At 37.6% G+C, this 22207-nt stretch overlaps 2 protein-coding genes across 2 annotated transcripts in view; both read left to right on the forward strand.

Annotated features, from left to right (window-relative positions):
• Positions 1 to 21545, forward strand: part of hint3 (histidine triad nucleotide binding protein 3) — a 28893-nt gene extending 7348 nt beyond the window's left edge. The window contains exon 6 of the mRNA XM_056256991.1: positions 21534 to 21545. The gene's annotated coding sequence lies outside the window, so the exon portion shown is untranslated. The remainder of the gene's footprint in view (positions 1 to 21533) is intronic.
• On the forward strand, positions 100 to 13980 carry trmt11 (tRNA methyltransferase 11 homolog). Its single transcript, XM_056256957.1, has 13 exons — positions 100 to 220; positions 436 to 501; positions 586 to 659; positions 1635 to 1716; positions 1814 to 1906; positions 2035 to 2169; positions 2346 to 2502; positions 4635 to 4715; positions 4834 to 4998; positions 5270 to 5342; positions 6430 to 6564; positions 10797 to 10917; positions 13714 to 13980. The coding sequence occupies exons 1-13, from the start codon at positions 125 to 127 to the stop codon at positions 13852 to 13854; spliced, it is 1419 nt and encodes a 472-aa protein (XP_056112932.1). The 5' UTR covers positions 100 to 124; the 3' UTR covers positions 13855 to 13980.
• Positions 21546 to 22207: the final 662 nt, after the last annotated feature.

Here is a 22207-nt window from a genome sequence, read left to right on the forward strand (position 1 = left end):
TATGACTTAACAGGCATTGAAAAATGCAACTATCTAATCCTTTTAGTAGATTTACGTACGGGCCACGGGGATGCCAAATAGGAACTTTTGTTACGGGCATAATATACCCATCGGATGATGTTGAATGTTGCACACAAACATGGCGCTCCACTCTGGTCGGGCGTGCTGCAGACAATATTTACTTCATCTGGCACATGATAACGTCGATTTTAGATTACCGGTACAAACTGTAAACCTTCAGTACACTTAGACCTTCGTGTCAAAATGCTTATTTATTGGATTAAACTGTCAGTGTCAGAGTGTATTTTGAACTAATGAGCTCGTTAATCATACTATTTTTTGCACAGCTCAGTTCAGTATTGTATTGTTCATTATGTTAATTTGAACTGTATTTGTTAAACATTCCTGAATCGCAATTTGAATTATTTATTGCAGGAAATAAAAGCATTGCTGTCTCTAAGGAACCAGTTATTTGATACATCAGAAACATTCATAGAAAAGGTAATGCTAAAATAGTTTTTTAATTGACATAAGATTTTGTCTTTGTTTTTTATTTTCTAACAATTCTAACTTTTTCCACATAAGTCCCCCTTTTGGCAACTAAATGGCTTATCGGAAGATGATATACGGAGTGTCATGTCCAGAACGGTCTGTGGCAAGTAGGTTGTAATATTTTATTATTTAAATTACATTTAAAATGCTTAGGATGACAAACTATTATACATATTTATCTAATTGCATGTACTCAGCGATATTTATTTACCTACATTTTGAGTTAGTTTGCGTATGATTCATTGACCTTATGACCAGTCAGAACTCTGCATATATTTGGATGTAGTCAATGATTGGCTTAAGCTCAATGTGTGAATATTGCATGGATGAAAACATGGGTGTTTTTGTCAATATTATAACAAGGTTTCATTTGTTACTAACATTAGTTAACTTTAACAAAGAACAATATTTCTACAGCATTTATTTATCTTAATGTTATTTCCACCATTTACTTTATTTTTTAAATAAAAAGTGGTTAACATTAGTTAAAGAGATAGTTCATCCAAAAATGAAAATTCTGTCGTAATTTTCTCACCCTCAAGTTGGTCCAAACATGAATGAATTTCTTTTTTCTGCTGAACACAAAAGTAGATATTTTGAAGAATGTCAGTAACCAAACAGTGGATGGGCCCCATTGACTTCAATAGTATTTTTTTTTTTTTTTTTTTTTTTTTTTTTACATACTATGGAAGTCAATGGGGCCCATCAACTGTTTGGTTACCCATATTCTTCAAAATATCTTCTTTTGTGTTTAGAAGAAATACATTCAATCATGTTTGGAACAACATGAGGGTGAGTAAATTACATATTTTTTTATTTTTGGGTGAACCTTTAAGGCACTGCGAACCTGCACGAACAAAGAGTGAACAATTGTATTTTTATTAACAAAGATGGATAAATACTGCAAAAAGTATAATCCTCATTGTTAGTTTATGTTAGCTAACGCATTGACTGACGTTATCAAATGAAACCTTATTGTAAAGTGTTACTAAAATAAAATAAGCTATGATTAAAAAAAAATACAGTGACATTTATTAAATTGCTGGATTTATGTAAAGTTTAATATTGATTTAAATTTCAAGGTCTGCTTTTGAACTTTGGGGTCATGGAAGAACAACAGAAGAGTTGAGGAGGTCATTGTTGGCGTATCCAGCAGAAAGCATGGTTTGTTCACGTTTCCCTCACAGTAAAGTACAATGTGTCCTTGAGATTTACAGAGTGTATCTTTTAATAAACTGTCTCTTGTATGAATTCTTCACAGGCTCCATATCTACAACAGAATTCAACTTATAAGATCAATGTCTACACTTTCAACAAAACGTTAGAGTTTAAGGACAGAATCAATAAGATTGATGTAAGTATTTTACATGTTTGTACGCTTTGAATGCCTAATTCTGTGGCATACAATCCATAATTAGTGTTAATTTAGTAACAGCTTCAATTGCCATTTTGAATTGCCTTAACTATGTATTTTTGACACAGGCTCTAGACTTCCTGCCGTTTGAAGGGAAGGTCAATCTAAAGGATCCAGAACATATTTTCTGTTTGCTGGAGGATTATGGCTCCGATCCTAATGACATCCCAGAGGATCCTTTCCATTTGTACTTTGGGAGATGGGTGAGCAGCTCTTTCCAGATATATAATGTTTCAGAATGTTTCTTTAGTGATGTGTGCTAGGCTTCACATTTGACGATTGTCTTGATCTGTAAAATGCTTGATTTGTGCTCTAGATACTAAAGCTGAAAATAAGAGGTAACATACTGTAACAAATGTTAAATAGGTTTTCTCTTCAGATTGCAGATGGTCAGAGAGAATTAATTCGCTCTCACAGTGTGAAGAAGAGACATTTCATCGGGAACACTAGTATGGACGCTGGCCTCTCTTTCATCATGGCCAATCATGCCAAAGTAAAGGCTGATGATTTGATTTACGATCCTTTTGTTGGAACAGGTGAGGAAAAGTCTGTGCAGATAGTAGTGATGTATGTCTCGAGACCACTTTAATGTGGTCTCGGTCTTGTCACGGCCTTGGCGGTCTTTGGTCTTGGTCTTGTCTTGGTCTCGGACCTCTCGGTCTTGTCTAGGTCTCGTTGTCTCAGACCGACATAGTGGTCGGGGGATTTAGCAATATCAATATCCACGACGATATCCGCAACGGATTGAAGCGCGCGTCCGAGTGAAGACAGTGCGGTGCGCGAGCCGTATCCGCGCCACTGATCGCAGCGACAACGAGCACTTTGATCACTTGATTTAAAAAACACACATCATGTGCAGTTTTTGATGTATTAATATTTAGTAAAACACATATCAGTGACATGATGGGTTTTAACTTCATTCAGGAGATTTTGGGTAACTGCACAACTGACAGATGACTCTGAGTGCACCGCCAACGGTGTGCGTGTGTGTGTGTGTGTGTGTAACCATAGCGACAAAACAACCAACTTTGGGATCCTGGACTTTAGCTTATAATTTCGTTTTTAAAAATATAATTATGTATTTAAAAGTTGCAGAATGGATTCATTTGGAGACTTCGAAATCGGCAGAGATAGGCAGGCAATGCAAAACAAAATCTTACAAGTTATTGCTTAGCTTCAACAACACTAGTCTGTTTTTTTTTTTCCTCCGGTCTCGGTCTTGGTCTCGGTATCGTCTTGGTCTCGATACCCTCTGGTCCTGGTAGTGTATTGGTCTCGATACCCTCTGGTCCTGGTAGTGTATTGGTCTCGATACCCTCTGGTCCTGGTAGTGTATTGGTCTCGATACCCTCTGGTCCTGGTAGTGTATTGGTCTCGATACCCTCTGGTCCTGGTAGTGTATTGGTCTCGGTTTAGGCGGTCTTGACTACAAGTCTAGCAGATAGCAGGCTTTGAAGTCTATTATGCTCACTATTCATTTGATCAAAGCACAGTAAAACAGTCATGCTGTGAATTTGAAATATCAGTATAGTTTAAAATAACTGTTTTATATGTATTCCTCCGAGGGTAAAGCTGAATTTTCAGCATTACTCCAGTCTTCAGTGTCACATGATCCTCTAATATTCTGATTTGGTACAACATTTCTTATTATTATCAGTGTTGAAAACAAGTTCAAATAGAATTTTATTGTAACATTAATGACTTTACTGTCACTTGATCAATTTAATGGATCCTCGCTGTATTAATTTATTAATATCTTAACTTACCATCGCTTAAATTCTATTTTAACCAAGGCATCATAAATTTAATATTTTCCAGAATACTATATTCTTTGCTTGTCAATCATAAAGAGCCTACAGTTAATGAACTGTATCATTTGGTGGAAGAATTATTTTATCAATAAGTACTATTTAATTTCTTTATTTAATTATTTATTGACTTTATATTGAAGGTTCTTTTACTTGTTATACTAGTTGTCAGTGATTGTATAAGTTTCTCATCCAACACGTTTATAAAATCATCTTTATTCTGCAAATGAATCATTTAGGTCTTGTAGATTGTTTGTTTGGCAGGTTGTTCATCAGAAAAGTTTTGAGACTTCATTTTGGGCCAAACTGAAGCAGTTGTTTGTCTCGTTCTGAGTGAAATCACATCTGACAGCTTGTCTGGATGATTGAGGATTTGTGCCAGCATAATTCTGTTTCTTATTTGCGTCTAACAGGATCCAGGAGCAGATTTTTATATCATCTTTTGTGATGGCTCACAAGAATTTTCACTTTTCAATCTCAGTTGGCCCACTTTTACTCTTTCTTTTGACTTTGAAAGGACCACTTTCGAGTGTCATTAGTCAAACGAAGGATTGCTGACTTTCTAAACAGCATGGGGCGGCATTTTTCTTTCTCTGGGTTTTTTCCAAAGCGAGGCTCACTGTAAAATTGTAGCGTGCCATGATGTTGCCAGGCTTTATCATAAGTCTATTGTCACCACATGAACTGAGATCTGCCGGCCAGATGTGCTTATTTAGTTGAAAAATCTCTGGATGGCTGGAAATCCTTATAGGCCATACTTTTTAAAGTGTCAAGCATATATAAAGATCTACAGTCAGATATATTCCAGAGACCACTTATTTAATTCTCTCATGATCATTGTGTTCCTCTTTGTTTTGCAGGTAGTCTTCTGGTAGCGTGTTCACACTTTGGGGCTTATGTATGTGGGACAGACATCGATTATAACACTATCCATGGAATTGGTACGTTTTTTTTTAAAGCCATCACTATAATTGTCTCCTTCTAGTTTCCCACACAATGTAGGTTTAGACCGTAAGTTTGCTGTGAGTGTGCACCTTTGAGCATTTAAATCTGTTGCAGGAAAAGCCAGCAGGAAGGATCAGAAATGGAGAGGACCAGATGAGAACATCAGAGCAAACCTGCGGCAGTATGGGAAGGAGAGTCTCTACGTGGATGTCATGGTGTCCGATGCTTCCAAAGCGGTTTGGAGAAAAAACCCACTGTTTGATGGCATTGTTACAGACCGTATGTTCCTACAAACTAAAGGCCTTGCTTTAAAGGTGAAGAGTGTCATATTTTTTTATGTTAAAATACTATGGTATACCTGAAAGCTAAAAACCAGCTACCAGGTTCCAAAACACCACTACTACTGTAGCTTAAGCTGGATTTTTAATCACATACGTTTAGTGGCGTAGAAATGACACACTTCACCATTAAGTCACATTTGTTTTGTTTTTATTTGTTACCGTTAAATGTTGTTTTGAAGCTTCAAGTGTTTTTCGTTTCCCTTATGCAGCTCCATATGGTATTCGTGAGTCCACAAGGAGAACGGGATCTAATAAAGATATCATCAAACCTCCTGAGGATTTGTAAGCATATCACCTTTATCCACCTGCATTTTTAATAGAACCACTTGAAACACTCTTTAGATGTGAGCCAGTCATCAAAAAAGCCTTCTGCCTCACTACTAGCTCAACAAATAGTACAAGACTATACAATTACACTACCATTCAAAAGTTTGGGGTCGGTAAGATTTTTAAAATTCTTTTTGAAAGAGTCTCATATGCTCATTTTATTTATTTGATTAAAAAAATACATTGAATGTAATTTATTCCTGTGATGGCAAAGCTAAGTATTCAGCATCATTACTCCAGTCTTTAGTGTCACATAATCCTTCATAAGTCATTCTAATATGCTGATTTTTTTTCATGATTCTTTAATTAATAGAATGTTTAAAAACAGCATTTATTTGAAATAGAAATCTTTTGAAACACTATACATGTCTTTATTGTCACTTTTGATTGATTTAATTGCACCAAAAAAACTTTTGAATGGTAATTAGAACATTTTGTATGACAGTTAGAACATATACTAATTACTAATATTAATATAAATAATAATGTCTTTTTGAGACATTTGATTATCTTTGATTTAATTATCAATGGACAATGATCATTGATGTTGAGTTCAATGTAAGGATGGTTTCGTGTATTGGAATCTAGTTCTTATGTTGTTTCAAATGCATGTGATTTTGGCGTGAAACACAAAAGGCAATGTACAAAACAGACTTTTCCGTTCATTGCATTTTCAAAAAGGACACAACAGACCACATTTTTAATTTATGTTTTTAAGACTTCATAAGTGATGTGTGATTGGTGACTGAGATGTTCTTTGAGACTGATCAAAAATAGTGTACAAATACCATGGACTACTTAATGAGTATATAGTACTTTTAAGGTGCTTGTGTTCTTTTTGAAGCTTGAAACCTTTTGTCACGATTTTTTTTTTTCATTGAAAAAGAGCGACCAGCACATTCAAAAATGTATCTAGATTTTTTTTGTTTTCTGTTCCATGGAAGAAACAATTTTGGAACAACTTGACTGCAAGTAAATGAAGGACTTTCTATTTTTTGGTGAACTATCACTCATGAGTTTCTTCTATTGATTCCCAATGCAGCTCTGGAGAGAATCACGTCCCTGTTTCAATGGCTTATCATCTGAGTGATATCTTTGCCGACCTCTTGAATTTTGCAGCCCACCACTTGGTTTTAGGTGGACGTCTCGTCTACTGGCTACCAATCTACAGACCAGAGTAAGTAAATCTAATCACTTTCTACATCAGATATAGCATATGTGTAGTGAATCAGTCACTAGGGGGCTATCTTGTACCTTCTTATGTCTATAAATATGAGCACAAAGCATATCAGTAGCTCAAGCCCCCTGTTTCAGTGGAGGGTGTTAAACCTGCTCAGGCTTGTTGACCTGCGGTCAGCCCAGCAGTGGAGCAGGTGTGAAGCCGTGGGGTATTTTCCACTGACCACAAACAGCAGTGTCCACAGATCGTGCTATCCACTGATTACAGGGCCCGGGAAGAGTAGTGACTCAAAGGAGGGACCTGCTGCTTGTGATCTACCTTTACCTCACCTCCATCTCACTTGTAGACAGATTTTACATCATGTAGTTACGGGATTCACTCCCTCAGGATTGCTGATGCCAACAATCATGGATTTGGCTTGCATCATCTGTGCCGATAAAATCATGTATCACACAATTATTTTTTATTTATGTTTTCATTCATTTCAAATTGTGTCTGGCACAATGTTAACAAAATACTTGTTTGATTCACACTGCCATTCAAAAATGTTGGATTAGTAATTATATATATATATATACAGTGAGGAAAATAAGTATTTGAACACCCTGCTATTTTGCAAGTTCTCCCACTTAGAAATCATGGAGGGGTCTGAAATTGTCATCGTAGGTGCATGTCCACTGTGAGAGACATAATCTAAAAAAAAAAATCCAGAAATCACAATGTATGATTTTTTAACAATTTTTTTGTATGATACAGCTGGGAATAAGTATTTGAACACCTGAGAAAATCAATGTTAATATTTGGTACAGTAGCCTTTGTTTGCAATTACAGAGGTCAAATGTTTCCTGTAGTTTTTCACCAGGTTTGCACACACTGCAGGAGGGATTTTGGCCCACTCTTCCACACAGATCTTCTCTAAATCAGTCAGGTTTCTGGGCTGTCGCTGAGAAACACAGAGTTTGAGCTCCCTCCAAATATTCTCTATTGGGTTTAGGTCTGGAGACTGGCTAGGCCACGCCAGAACCTTGATATGCTTCTTACAGAGCCACTCCTTGGTTATCCTGGCTGTGTGCTTCGGGTCATTGTCATGTTGGAAGACCCAGCCTCGACCCATCTTCAATGCTCTAACTGAGGGAAGGAGGTTGTTCCCCAAAATCTCGCAATACAGGTCATCCTCTCCTTAATACAGTGCAGTCGCCCTGTCCCATGTGCAGAAAAACACCCCCAAAGCATGATGCTACCACCCCCATGTTTCACAGTAGGGATGGTGTTCTTGGGATGGTACTCATCATTCTTCTTCCTCCAAACACGGCGAGTGGAATTATAACCGAAAAGTTCTATTTTGGTCTCATCTGACCACATGACTTTCTCCCATGACTCCTCTGGATCATCCAAATGGTCATTGGCAAACTTAAGACGGGACTTGACATGTGCTGGTTTAAGCAGGGGAACCTTCCGTGCCATGCATGATTTCAAACCATGACGTCTTAGTGTATTACCAACAGTAACCTTGGAAACGGTGGTCACAGCTTTTTTCAGGTTATTGACCAGGTCGATGACAATTTCAGACCCCTCCATGATTTCTAAGTGGGAGGACTTGCAAAATACTTATACTTATAATATAATACTTATTTTCCTCACTGTGTATATATATATATATAATATAATTATTTGAATTCACCAAGGATGTGTTAAATTGATTAAAAGTAAGGGCATTTATAATGTTACGGTTACAAAAGATTTTATTTAAAATAAATGTTTTTGCTGTTCTGAAAAAATGTATCACAGTTTCCACAAAATATTAAGCAGCACAACAGTTTTCAACACTGGTAATGATGATAATAAGTTTCTTGAGCAGCAAAGCAGCATATTCAAATGATTTCTGAAGGATCATGTGACACTGAAGACTGGAGTAATGATGCTGAAAATTCAGCTTTGCATCATAGGAAAAAATATATTAAAATAGAAAAGTTCTTTTAATTTGTAATAATATTTCACAATAGTACTGTATTTTTGATCAAATAAATACATCCTTGGTGAGCACAAGAGACTATCAGAATACAGACACCAAGATAAAGTGTCAGAACCAAACTTGACAGAACTGAACTCTAACATGTCTGGCCGACGGTTCAGAAGATGATATAATGACTGCTGATCTGAATAGGTTTGAGTTTGCTGACAGACAGAAAGGAATTAATTGAGAGCAATCAGTAACATCCACCACAAGGAGGCGCTGGTGTCGTGAACGATCTTCAGAGCTGGCCTTACTATAGCAACACTTGTGTTTATAAATTTGGTGTCAGAGAAGCGGATGACTGCCGCTGGAATCTGGGGCTTCGATGTTGATTACCCTTGTAACAGTTAGAAGTGGAAACAGCCCTCCGTATCCGATTCATCCACTTCATCCTGTGGAGAAAGTTCACAATCTATCCCTAGACCATATGAAAACACATCTGCCAGAGTGAATGTCAAGATTTCCCGATTTCTGGTGACGCAACAGTTCAGTCGTAACAAACAAAGTTAAAGGAGGGATGATAGAGTAACATCCTAATGTATTTTGAATGGTGTCCACAGTGATGTAGACATCAACATGATGGTGAAAAGTGAGTCTTTTGCTTCAAATGACACATCTTTGACCTTTACTTTAATTGTTTTGTTACCACTGCATATTGTTGCAAACAGAAGAATAATCTCTTTTACAGGACATGGACGTCATGAAGAGAAAGCAGAGATGAGTGTAATCCACATGGGACGTTAGTCAGTCATTAGTACCCCATAATGCACTAGTCTGTTCTGACTCATTGCCCTATATTCAGAAATGTGATTCTGTCAGGTGATTTCTGTGGACAGAGTTCTCCAGAGGGCCCTTTACTGGAAAGCTGACATTTGTTAGACATTTCTCCAAGGTGACAGGAGTAGCTCCATGTAAACAGTACGATGGAGAATATGTATGCTTTGTATGGCTCCTTGTTTTGCTTTGTCAGGTCCGTTGAAAAGAGGGCACATAATTTATGATTTGTTTGAAACGGAGCTAACTGCGTGTGCGCAATGGTTTGTGGATCAGTGGCTTTGTGTGGATGAGGTTCAGCTACAGCTAGCAGCCCTCGGAACGATTTTTTTCATTGATTTCAGGCACTAGTCATATTTACGTAATCGTCTAAAAAATGAAGGGAGTCGGTGCGTGCGAACGCGTCTGTCAGCGCGTGAATGTTAACAGCCCACCAGCTCAACTCCCTGCTGAGTTAATATCCCTACTAACTGTCTTCAAAGCCTCTTGGAACAATGAATAGTTTGGATGTTCTCAGTGTTTCGGATAGTTGCGGCATGGCTCCAGATTGTGAAAAAAATTGTCCGAAATGCAACAAAAAATGTGGCAACAATCTAGTCACCATTTGCGATTTATATGTTGTTTCGTCAGTTATTATTTCTTTAAATCAGCCTTTAAATCGCACACCTTGTTTTTCTTGCACACAGCAACATTTCAACATGCGTTCACACATAAACAATGTACATTTCAGTTTTACTGAAAAAAACAAACAAACAGTAGCATCCTAAATCTCCGAACCGAAGGTAAAAGCTCAAACTCTTGAGACTATAATCTGATATGACTTTCATGGCTTTACTAAGACATCTAGTTTTGTAGATTTGTTCTAAACCAATCAGACAGATACTAAGTAATTTAGTCGCAATACTGCGCACTGTGCGATTTTGGCCGTCTGAGACAAATTTAGCAAATCCTAAAAGAATCCTCTGCTCCTTGGCTAAAATCTGAAGTCTTTCATCATTAGTTTGACATGTTCACCGACAGCCAATTAATGACCTTTGCAATCAAATTTGACCTCTGGGAGTGTCAGAAGATTTGGCTCACAGTCCTGCAGTGTGACTTCTCATACGACCGTCAAATTGTCTTCGTTTTTCAAGACAACCATAACCAAAATTAACTGTAGAGATTTATTTGTATTGCTTCTGTGTTTATTTTGGTAACCTTCAACGTTGTTTGGCTTCCAAAGTGAGTAGGGAATAAGTGGCAGGGAATGTAAAAAAAACGTCAGCCACTCATTTAATCGATCACCCCTTTTCCATTGCTATGCAGTGCATGTGAGACAAGTGAGCAGTGGTGCAATTTTGAAAATAACAGTTGATGGTTGTGACATCCCCTACCACTATCAAGGTGTTTCATTTGATAAGTGGGCAGCTGGCTGATCTAAAAACTGTACTGTTGTCTGCAGGTACTGTGAGGAGATGGTGCCTCTTCACCCTTGTTTGACTCTCATCAGCAACTGCGAACAAACTCTGTCCAGCCACACGTCTCGAAGACTCATCACCATGGAGAAGACCAAGGAGCCTGAGGTATGTGAGGCTTTTTTGGGTGAAGACCCCTTGCTCTTAAGATGAGCTTGATTTATGCAAACTGTCGGCATGTGCTCCTGAATATGTTTAATACGGTTACGTCTTTTATGGCGCCGCTCTGAAAATAACCTGCCATCTGGCTGTGATTGACTCGCTGTTTTTAAGCCGCTTTAATGACTTAATCACACATTGTATGGAAAATAATCCATCTTTGGATTTGACAGCCACTTTACTTCAAAACCCCAAATTGTTCCCATAAAAGCTTTCCTGAAACACACTCACAAATATCTACGCAGACTGACATGTGTCTCCTCTGACTTACAGTATGCTCCAAACCTGGAACGAATATGTTACCTAGAGATGCATTGTCCTTGCCTTCCTCCTGAACTTGCTTCAAACCCGAAAGACAAAAAAAAAATTACTATTAAACGAGTCTCTTCTGTGAAAAACTGGCCCTTTTCCCAAAGCTCAAGTATGTGATCTTGGCATCAGATCCTTCAGTACGATTATGAAGATCTCTGCCAAACTTCTCCTCATATCCAGCAGTAGCTGAAAAAACATCTGAATAGTGTCCTCTGCTTGTTGTTTATGCATGTTTATCCTAATGTCCTTGATTGGCTGTGTTAGACTGTTCCCACAATGCTCTTCACGTGGGTTCTGTTGCTTTTTTTTGAAACAGAAGGAACATGTCTTGTTGCATTATGGGATAAATATTACCCAGTGAAGCTTATTTTTAGAACCGAAAACAAAACTTTCAGGAGCTTAGCAGATCTAGCATTAGTCTAGTGCTGTCAAACAACTCTGAGTCCAGATGAGGCCCTGTTCCTGCCTTGTGTCATTCTCTTTCTCTCTGTTTCCATCTCTTACTCTGTTGTTTCTCTTTACATTTTGCATTTTGGCCGCACACATAATCTGTGTCCTCATCTCCCCTTGTAAAGTATCTACATCAAAGATCTGTTTGTTTTTTCTGGTTAAAGGGATAGTTCACCCAAAAATGAAAATTCTGTCATTAATTACTCAAACTTAAACTGCAACTGAAACTTTGACTCTTCAAAAAGTTCATAAAGAGATCGTAAAACTAATGCATATGAATTGTGCGGTTTAGTCCAAATTATTCTGAAGAGACTCGATCGCTTCATGTGATGAACAGATTGAATTTAGACTTTTTATAATAATAATAATAGGATCATTTCTTTAAAAAAAGTTTGCATTAATCAGAAGATTTTATTGTTCAGACTGGGATAAATGTCATGAAAATAGTGACAATTAAAATGAAAATTAAAAATAGACTTAGTTTTCTTCATACAAAATATAATTTTTTCTATTTGTGGAGTGAAATAGGACTTTGACATTTCGTGACTGATTCTCTGTGCTTCTTTTCTTCATTTGTTCATCCTGTAATTCTGATTGACATTACAACCCACTTAGGCCGCTACAGACACTAGGGTCTGTTCCTGTGGGCTTGTGTGGTCTGTCTTGCGCAAGTTGTGTTGTAAACCAAGGGCTCGGCGCGTGTGACCTGAACTGAGTCCTTGCTGACTGGCAGAAGGGAGTGTGTTGTAGAAGGTGCCGTTGATGGTTTGCAGGCCCAGATCTGGAGTCATCACTTTGAGCTCAGTCTTTCTGCCACCTCGTTAGCCTGCGCGCAGTGTGCTTCCCTCCAGCAGGTTCTGCTTAAGATCCTGGCCTCCACTCGGAGCAGGAAAATCTGAGGAACTTAACACTCTGCTGTCTGTCATTAGGCACTTGACTGAGCTTGTGAAGGGAAAACTTAAAAGTGTGCTGTACTAAGCCAAACATTTATGCCTGTTTCTGCCATCTTTCTTTAGCGGGCCTTTTGTTTTTAATGTACAGTACCTGTCAAAAGCTTGGAAATTTTAGTTTTTTTATATATTCTTTCTTTTGAAAGAAGTCTCTTATGCTCACCAAGGCTGCATTTATTTAATCAAAAATAGTGTAAAACAGTAATATTATTTCAGTTCAAAAATAATTTTCTATTTTTATACATTTAAAAATGTACAGTAATGTAAATGTAGTGTTGAATTTTCAGCATCATTATTCCAGTCTTCACTCTTCAGTGTCACATGATCCTTCAGAAATCATTCTCATATGCTGATTTGCTGCTCAAGAAACATTTATTATTCAAAATAGGTGTGGTTTTAGTTCTCGAATGATGCTAATAAAACCAGTTTATATTAATTTTTAACTTCTGAAGAGTTAAGAAATCAATATTTGGGCGGAATAACCCTGATTTCGTATTGACAAAATCACTATTCTGAAGTTAAAACCTTACTTTTCTGTTGTTTAAAAATGAATATGCATCATTTTAACTCCCCCCCGCCATTGAAGAACTGCTTGAATCTTGCACTTTCTGTCTGCTGTTCATTTATTTAAACTGTTTAATTAAAAAACCATCGCACACCTGCAGATAATAGGTGCGTAGGAAAAAATAACCAAAAAAGATCGGTCGACAATCTGCAAACGAGGAACTCCCGCACACTATCAGAACTTGCATTTAAAAAAAAAATGATTAGCAACATACACACATCTTCAAACTCATCACATTTAAATCCAAGCACATGACCACTAAACAAGGCGACACCTGTAACCACTTCGACTAATTGTGGGCACGTAATTACCACCACATTATCAACGTCATTGTATACAATTACAACAATCATTGAAAACAACAATAAAGAAAAGGAAGACAGAAAAAGCAATACAATTTATAACATTAAACAATGCTTCGTCATTCATTCTTCTATTATTTAAACTGTTTAAAATGCTTTCTTGCAGGATTCGGACAAACAAGTGCACCTTGCTGACCCTCGCTTCACCTCATACCAGGGTCACAACTCTTTCAGAGAGAAATACTTCAGTGGTCTCACAAAGAAGAACGGAAAGGACAGCAAAGCTACCCCAAGAAATGAAGATTAAAACATGAAGGGAAAAAAAAGGTTTTAAATTGTATTTTTGTTTTGATACTTTTTAATAATCTTTTTTTATAACTTAATTGTTACATGTAAATATGTTGTTTCAATAAAATAACTTGTTATCAGTTTACTTCTTTTTATCTTTCTCCTCTAAAGCGAGCCCCGCAGACGCGATTGAATTAGTTGCAGCATTAGCAATATGTGTTGAAGATAAATTGGCGACAGGGATTAGCGTAATACCTGTTTCTCCGAGTGCTTGCGAAGTGGGAAGATGTAGGGGTGTAATGTAATGTGCCTACTGGACGTTTGCAGAGGAAGATGGAGCGCTGGGCCTGCTATCTAAACTCCCTAAAGAGTTTATACCAGGTCAGGCTGACATCTGATCTGACTAATGAATCTGTCTTAGACTTAAACTCACCTCAAAGAGAGCCGCCTAGTTCGACATAATTAAGATCTCCTATGAAAATAAAGAGAGATCTTAGGCAGAGATTTAACATGTGATGTCATAAACTGCACGAGAGTATGTTTTTATTAGGATAGAGCTGTGAGCTGTCATTGCTGTGTTCGTTTTGCATTACTAAACCCGGAGTCTGATCCCAAACATTGTAAAATAGGGATATTGTGTTCTGGCACAATTCCTATTTCTAGTTTCTAGTCTTTTTTCCTCATTCAGGCATTCTTTAGAGTAAGCAGAAATGAAATGGATCAAGGAGATAAGCATCCTTCCATTCCTCAACTCTTCCCTGTAGAGGATTGATGAATTGAAAAGCCTCAGAACTGTCTGCACAGCCTTCAACTATTCTTGGCCTGAAACCCACTTTCCATTACAAGATGAGCTGGCATTTGTTTTGTTTTTGCATAAAAGGGTTATGAATGAAAAACTGTTGCGAACAAGTTAACAAATCAATTAGTGGACAAGTTGTAGAGGAGTTGCGTTCATGTCGTTGGAGTTTCTCTCCAGTGTTCCCATTGTTCCTCAGTGTTCAGTAGTTAAATAGTATTTAAATTCCTTTTATTTCTATAGAACATCCTATCATCACACTTCCAGGTTAGCGAAAAAAAAAAGAAAAAAAGATTTGTATGGAAACATGTCATTTTAAAATGTAGTTTATTCCTGTGATTCAAAGCTGAATTTTCAGCATCATTACTCCAGTCTTCAGTGTCACATGATCATCATTCTAATATGATGATTTGCTGCTCAAGAAACATTATTATTGTTATCAGTGTTGAAAACAGTTAATAGTTTTGTGGAAACCGTGATACTTTTTTTTCAGGCTTCATTGATAAATAAAGTTCAACATAACAGCATTTAATTACATTTTTTTGTAACAATGTATAAAATCTTTATTGTCATTTTTGATCAATATAATACATCTTTAGTAATAATTCCTTAAAAAAAAATATTACTGACCCCCCCCCCCCCTAAACTTTTAAATGGTAGTTTATATTTATAGTTTAGCCATTTCTGAAAACATACCGATGTTATTTTTAGATAAAATTTGAGGGACATCACAAGTGACATTCACATTTTATTTGTAACAGTTTAAGGTCCCATTAGGTCATGTTAGTGAATGCATTAATTGACTATGGGCAATACATTTGTTACAGTATTTATTCATCTTTGTTAACGTTAGTTAATAAAAGTACAACTATGCATTGTTAGCTTGTTACCTCAAATCCATTAAATCATATTAACAGATATACAAATTTTGATTTTAATAATGTATTAGTAAATGTTGAAATTAAGATTAACAAATGCTAAGATTTATGGATTAATCTATCCAAAAACCACTAAACAAAGTTATATATTTTGTTCACTTGTCTACATCCCAAATGTTTCCAACATGGTTTAAATCCAGAGGAATCAGCTTTTTTTAACCAGTGTAAAGGCCCGTGTCATTGCGCCACCTGTCATTGACGTCATATCTGCGGTATCCTCAATTTCCTTAGAATTGAATAATGTGAATTTTAGTGATCAAACGTAGCTGAAACTAAGTTCAAATTCAGGGGAGGAGGAGTGGTGAACGTTAAACGTAACTTTAATAATAAAATAAGCGTAAACGATAAAATGAAAGGAGCGGCAGTGGCCGACTGCGGCATATAAGCATAATAAAAACAGCAACGTAAAATATCCCAGGCTCTTTACCCCGCCTGCTTCATACCACAGTAACGTTTATAAAACTTGAATATATTAGCTCATCCATGAACTTGATTTCTGCCTGAGTCCCGTCGAATTGCTTTCATTCGGCTCTGGAGGTAAAGACGACAAATCCCATGATTCCACGCTCATTCACAGCGTCATCAAGCTACGCCTTTGTTATTGTTTTGAATAAGCGACCTCTGGCGGCGAAACCGCATACTGTGCCTTTAATATTATTTTTCTTAGTGTAAGAGTTCTGCCAGGGCTGGATGTTTTCAGTTATAAGTGCTTAAAAATATCTAAATTGACTCTAACATCCCAACATTTCCCTTTGTTTTCATACGAGCAGTGCAGTTTAAATGGGCTGCCCACAAACAGCTAATAAAACTAATAACCAGCAAAAACAATAACCTCACGGGTTCTCACCAGCGCAGAGCCTTAAGAGATCTTTGAGTCAGTTTTATTAGGTTCATATGGCAGCAAAACAAATATGCTGCTCGTTCACCCACACGCGCACAAAGGATGTTTAGGGAAAAGAGGATAAAAAAAATGTCATAGGTTTTAGCTTTGGTGTGTTCATATGGTTTGCATGTGCTCATGTCCTTTTTCATCAACACGTTTTGTTTTGTGTGATATCTGTATCAACCTGCAAAACAGAAAGTGAAGGACATCATTGTCTGCTTTTTTTGTGTGTGATTCGTGTTTTTTCAGGTTCCCTGTGATGATCTACTCAAGGCCCACCTCACTCCCATCTCCCCTTTGCCTCCTCCGGCCTACACAAACAAACCCTTCAGAGCAACAGATGAATCTAAGCTTGTTGTGTTCATTAATTTCTCTCTGGTACTCAGCCATTTTGTGTCCCTTGAATGTTTACTCACAAAATCTGGTGTTAGGAGTTTGTTATTCTGGCTCTATGATGCCTTACGGTTTCAGCTGTGTCTTGTTAAGCTGTGTTGTGATTCTCACCCTCTCTGTCTAAATGACAAAAGTTTTTGTTTTTTTAGGCCATTTTTACATGACGCACTATTTATTTAAAGATGACATAAACTGCTGTTTGCAACCCATTTTACTTCCACAATGCGACATTTCATTGTAAAACAGCCTGTTCAACAAGAAATATAAGGCTGGAATGAATTTCGGTTGTTTAGGAATTGATTGGATCTTGAAAAGCGGGCATTACATACCAGAATTAAGCTCTACATGCTCGTTTGTGTGTCACATTCTTTAACTGGCCACCTGAAAACAAAGCCGCTGTGATGCCTCATGGAAGAAGAAAGCCGTCGTGTTTACAATTGTGACAATGAGCGCTTATCAGGATCAACTGAATGCTTGTTTTTTTAAAAGTATTTTAAGTTCATGACATAGACTCTTTAAAATACACCCAAGAGTTTTACACCCACGGTCTGTTATTGTAGGGACATCAATGTTAGATTTTCAAGCCCCTAAACATGATGCGGAACAAAACGAACTGTGATTGGTTGCTTTACATGTCAGTCAGACGGCCTTGGCCAATGAAAGCTGCTGTCGTCAATCTGAAGGTCTGGCTATGTGAGACTAAAGCTAATTAATATTCACGAGCAGTGCCTATGTTGAGATATTAAAGGGGTCATAAGTTGATTGTACTGAAATGTGTGTTGGCAGTGCCTGTACACAAACATCATAAAATGATAAAAATCCATCCAGTGTTTTTGTTTTAATCTCCTTATATGTTTTCCCCTGCCTCAAATCAAGCCGTTCGACCGTGTGACGTCACACGGTCGGACGCCCCTCCCACGATTGTTGATTGACAGCCGGGTTTCAACACAGACCCGCCCTCGCTCGTGAGGGAGCTGTCAATCATAGTCTGCGCGGACCGGCGCGGTCATTGTTGATATGCTGGAGCACTGTCTATGAGCAGAATGGCGTCTAAGCGATTGTGGTGTTCTCTTCTTGGGTGTAATAACGAACACAGCAGTCATTTTAATGTTCCTTAATCCGAACCGGTGAGTTTGTTTTCGAAGGGAATATTCCCCACGAGCAACGTCAATGCTCTCATGTTTGCGCGAATCATTTCACACACCAGACTGCTTATAAACGAGGAGGGTCAGTATAAAGCTGGTTTTGCTAAGAAGCTGCTCCTGGACCGGTACCAACTATTCGTGTTCCTGCTGAACCTCCAAAATAACTGAAGTGAGTGTAACGTTTTATTAATCTTTAATATTTATATTAATCTTTGCAAATCGTTAGATGCACGCTTCACAATGAATGCGTCTAAGGTTTACACTCAGGGTACATTACGGCATGTTTTCTATGTACGACGTTCTCAATAGAATTCATAATCCCACGTCTATAATGAACAACGCGTTATGGTTATTGTGTTACAAACGGTGTACACACAGAACAGAGAGGCGGGGTGAGCAAAGCTCATTATCATTTAAAGTCATATGCACTGAAATGGCATGCTGAAAAAACAGAGCTGTTTTTGACCAGATAAAATAAGTGTTTTCTTACAATACTAATGAGAATTTTTAATTAAAGTATATTACAAAGTTTTAATTTAGACTCTAAAGAATCCTATTAGCTTGTACAAAAATGGCATTATATGACCCCTTTAACATCTAATCAGTATTTTCAGACAGATGTTGTAGTTACGAACTCCTAAAAATAAAAGTTATTTATTGGCATCTAGGTCCATGACGAACCTTTAACATACATGGAAACTTTCCATTCCTAAAAGTTCTTTATATTGAAAAAAGGTTGTTTAGATTAAGATTGCAAACCCCCCTTTTAGAACCTTTTTTAAGAGTGTCATCCAAACCTTGACCTATTGATTATAACTATGGTTGTTTTGATTTTAAAAGCTAAGAGGAGCCTCTGCGAATGATAGCAATGGTCTCTTAAACTTTTAATACATTTTCATAAATATATGACAACAAATTCTTTACTACTTTGGTGTGGGCTGTTCTGTTTTGACCACGAGGAAGGCTCTACTCATTCCAGCCGCTTAAATTATCATCTCATTTCCTCCCACTGGACATTCCACTACTGTCCCGACCTTTTCTCACTTCAGTGGAGTGGCTGGGATGCAATAAACCCGCTTTGATTATGACTTGCATCTTGAGAAAACCCAGATGAGTCTAGAACGCACGCCATGCTTTGAAAAAGTGGAAATTGAGAGTCACTGACCGGCCTGTCACAGAATCCCGTCCTTTATCGCGTCCGTTTCCTTATGACCTGGCGTGACCTACAACTTACATAAGTCTTGCATTCTAATTTCGTTAAAAACAAAAATCTGTTTTCATCCCGTCGGTCAAACTGGATTTTATTACCACTAGAATTTCAGAGGTAAGCCACAAACTTCCCTTTTCCCCCATTATGAGGCGAGGTTGACAAACACTGAAAAAATGTGTCGCTGACACTATTAATGGAGTCGAAAGTCCCTAAAACATCTGTGCAGGACGTTAGCGGAAAAAATGGCTTAACGATGGCCTGACATAATTATTCTCAATGAGGGGAACCTCTAACGGGTTCATCCCACCACATTTTAATGACTAGTGGGTGCCAAGTGGCAAATGTGGTTACTATGACACCATCCTCTGCTTGTTTCTCTTTCCATTTCAATAGGCATAAACAAGTCTGATCAGTTTCAACAGAGGAAGAAAGCAGAGGTTCAATATTGGAAAATTTGGGGGAATTCTCTTCATTACTGTTTTTATAGATTCATTATTATATTAAATGGTGGACCACACAAAGACGACCAAAAACAGACTTTTAATCTGTCTCTGTTGTGTCAAAACTGTAAGCTTTTTATTATTTTTTTTATTTTTATACTTTTTTCAGCAAAGATGTATTAAATTGAAGTGGGATTAAATACATTTATAATGCTGCTGTTTTGAACATTAAAAAAAAAAATAATAATAATAATTCCTGAAAATAAATTGTATTAGTTCCTACAAAAATAACAACTGTTTTACACTTTGATAATAATAAATGTTTCTAAATCAGAATATGAGAATAACTTCTGAAGGATCATGTGACACTGGAGACTGGAGTAATGATGCTGAAAATTCAGCTTTGCCATCACAGGAAAAAATTACTTTTGAAAATGTATACAAAATTTAAAATGTATTAGAATAGAAAACCAGTTGTTTTAATAATTTTACAATACTACTGTTTTCACTGTATTAACTAAATAAATTCAGCCTTGGTGTGCATAAGAGACTTATTTTAGAAATATTAAAAGAAATTACCGACCCCAGACTTTTGGACATATGTATTTATACATAATAATAAAAAAAAACAATGCAAATTACTAGATAAGCCAATGGATAAATAAACAAATGTCAAATCATCAAAAATAGTTTTTAAATAATATTATAATCAATTAATGTTATTTACTGAGAAAATCCCAAATGAACACTCAGTGCACTGCCAGGATAATAATGTATTTAAGAATTCATTTTTCCCCCGCTGGGTCATTAGGTTTGTATTTCTGTGATCTGCTTAAGTGCACACAGGGAGGATGTGATTGCAGCGTGAGGGTGTGTAATTGGGGGTGTCGAGCCGCCAACACCAGGCTCTCACGTCTGACTTGCGCCGTGGAATGTGCAGTACATGTGGGTCTGCGTTAGCCAAAGCCAGGAAATACGCAAGAGACTGAATTCTTGCTTTCTCCCCCATGATTCCTCAAAGACCATCACCCCTATCGAGGCAGACAAATTTGTGCAGGTAAACATGTCCCCTGGAGGCTCACCTTGGCTGTGGCAGCATCACACCTGTCTATGGCCCACAGGTGAAGGAGCTAAACGGGCCTGTTGGATAACAGCCTCAGCCCGGAGCTCTTAGGCTCCTGAAAACCCTAGCCAGGAAAGTGCCAGTCGTCTGTGAACCCTGTGGTTTTATGGATGTTGTGTGCTGGGTACACAAAACCAGATGCATTTTAGATCCGAAGAACATCAGTAAAAGTAGAGTTTTAATGGAGCTGGGGATCTTGGGTGATGTAGTGTGCATCCACACAGAGCACTCTCAAAAATAAAGGTTCTTTTTTGGTATATTTTCCACCGTCGGGCCGAATGGTTCTAAGAACAGTAAGGAACGGTTCCAGTTATGTTTTCACTTGAGCCTGGTACGGCACGGCACAATTACAAACCGTTCTTGGCCGAACCTTGCTGGTAGAATGCGTGTCAGGATTGGTCACTTGTCTGTTGCCTGGCTACCAGTTTCTCCTCCATATTGCTTTAAAATATAGCATTCTGTGCAGAAATCAAATGTGTCCGATACGTTTCCGGGTCTGCGCCGACTCGCGCTTATGATACGCTCTGTGCTATCGTTTCTCTGGACCGTAGCAGACTTTACTGCAGCGGTTCGCGTGATTCACCCCAATGGAAAGCATATTTACACTGTCTGAATTGTAAATGTGTGAACAAGTGACCGCAGCCTCAGCGTCTATTTGTAATGTAGGGGGCGGGACACTTCACATCCTTGAGAGCATTTGATTGGACATAAAATCTGACGAGAAGCTGAAGTGTAGAGTGATGTCATCGAAATCATTGATTCATATTGGCGGAAGTGAGAGACTGTTAGTTTCGAATGCTTATATTTTCTAAATGCGATTCTTGTCATTGTTTTGGAGCACACTAGCTTATAGATAGCTTTGATTTCATGGGGACTTTAAGAACTGTTCACTGAAAGGTTCTTTGGAGAACCCAAATGGTTCTTCTTTGGCTTCGCTGTGGAAATCCCCATTTGGAACCTTTGTTTTTAAGGATGTGTGCTTTTCTAGCAGGTACTGAAGTGTTGTATGTGCACTTTGTGTTAATGTGGTGTGAACAAATCAGAAAGTACAGTATTTATTCAGCACCTGCTCATTTCTAAGATAGATATTATGTCTGGATTTTATCTAGTTCAATTAACTTCGTGGATAAGGATGAGCTTAACAACTGACTATGCCATTAAATCAGAATAAGTGTCTTGTAATCAATGTAGAGATTTAGAAACTTTTAGGCTGTGTGTTATAAAAAGTGACTATCGACTCTTTTCTATTACAAAAAGGGGCGAGTAAAGTGCATTAAAGAGAGCAAAAAAGAATATACAAGTGAGAAAAAATGTCTCATTTGTTTGCGAAGACTTTCTGTCAATCAAAACACTTGAATAGCTTTCAAAATTTGATGCCACAGATTTCATAAACCTTGATGAATCCTGCAGTTCTTTCTGAGATCTGAGAGCTTGTAAACACAAT

This window comes from Rhinichthys klamathensis, unplaced genomic scaffold (assembly GCF_029890125.1).
Source record: "Rhinichthys klamathensis goyatoka isolate OS25496 unplaced genomic scaffold, OSU_Roscu_1.1 h1tg000006l_1, whole genome shotgun sequence".
NCBI classification, from domain to species: Eukaryota; Metazoa; Chordata; class Actinopteri; order Cypriniformes; family Leuciscidae; genus Rhinichthys; species Rhinichthys klamathensis.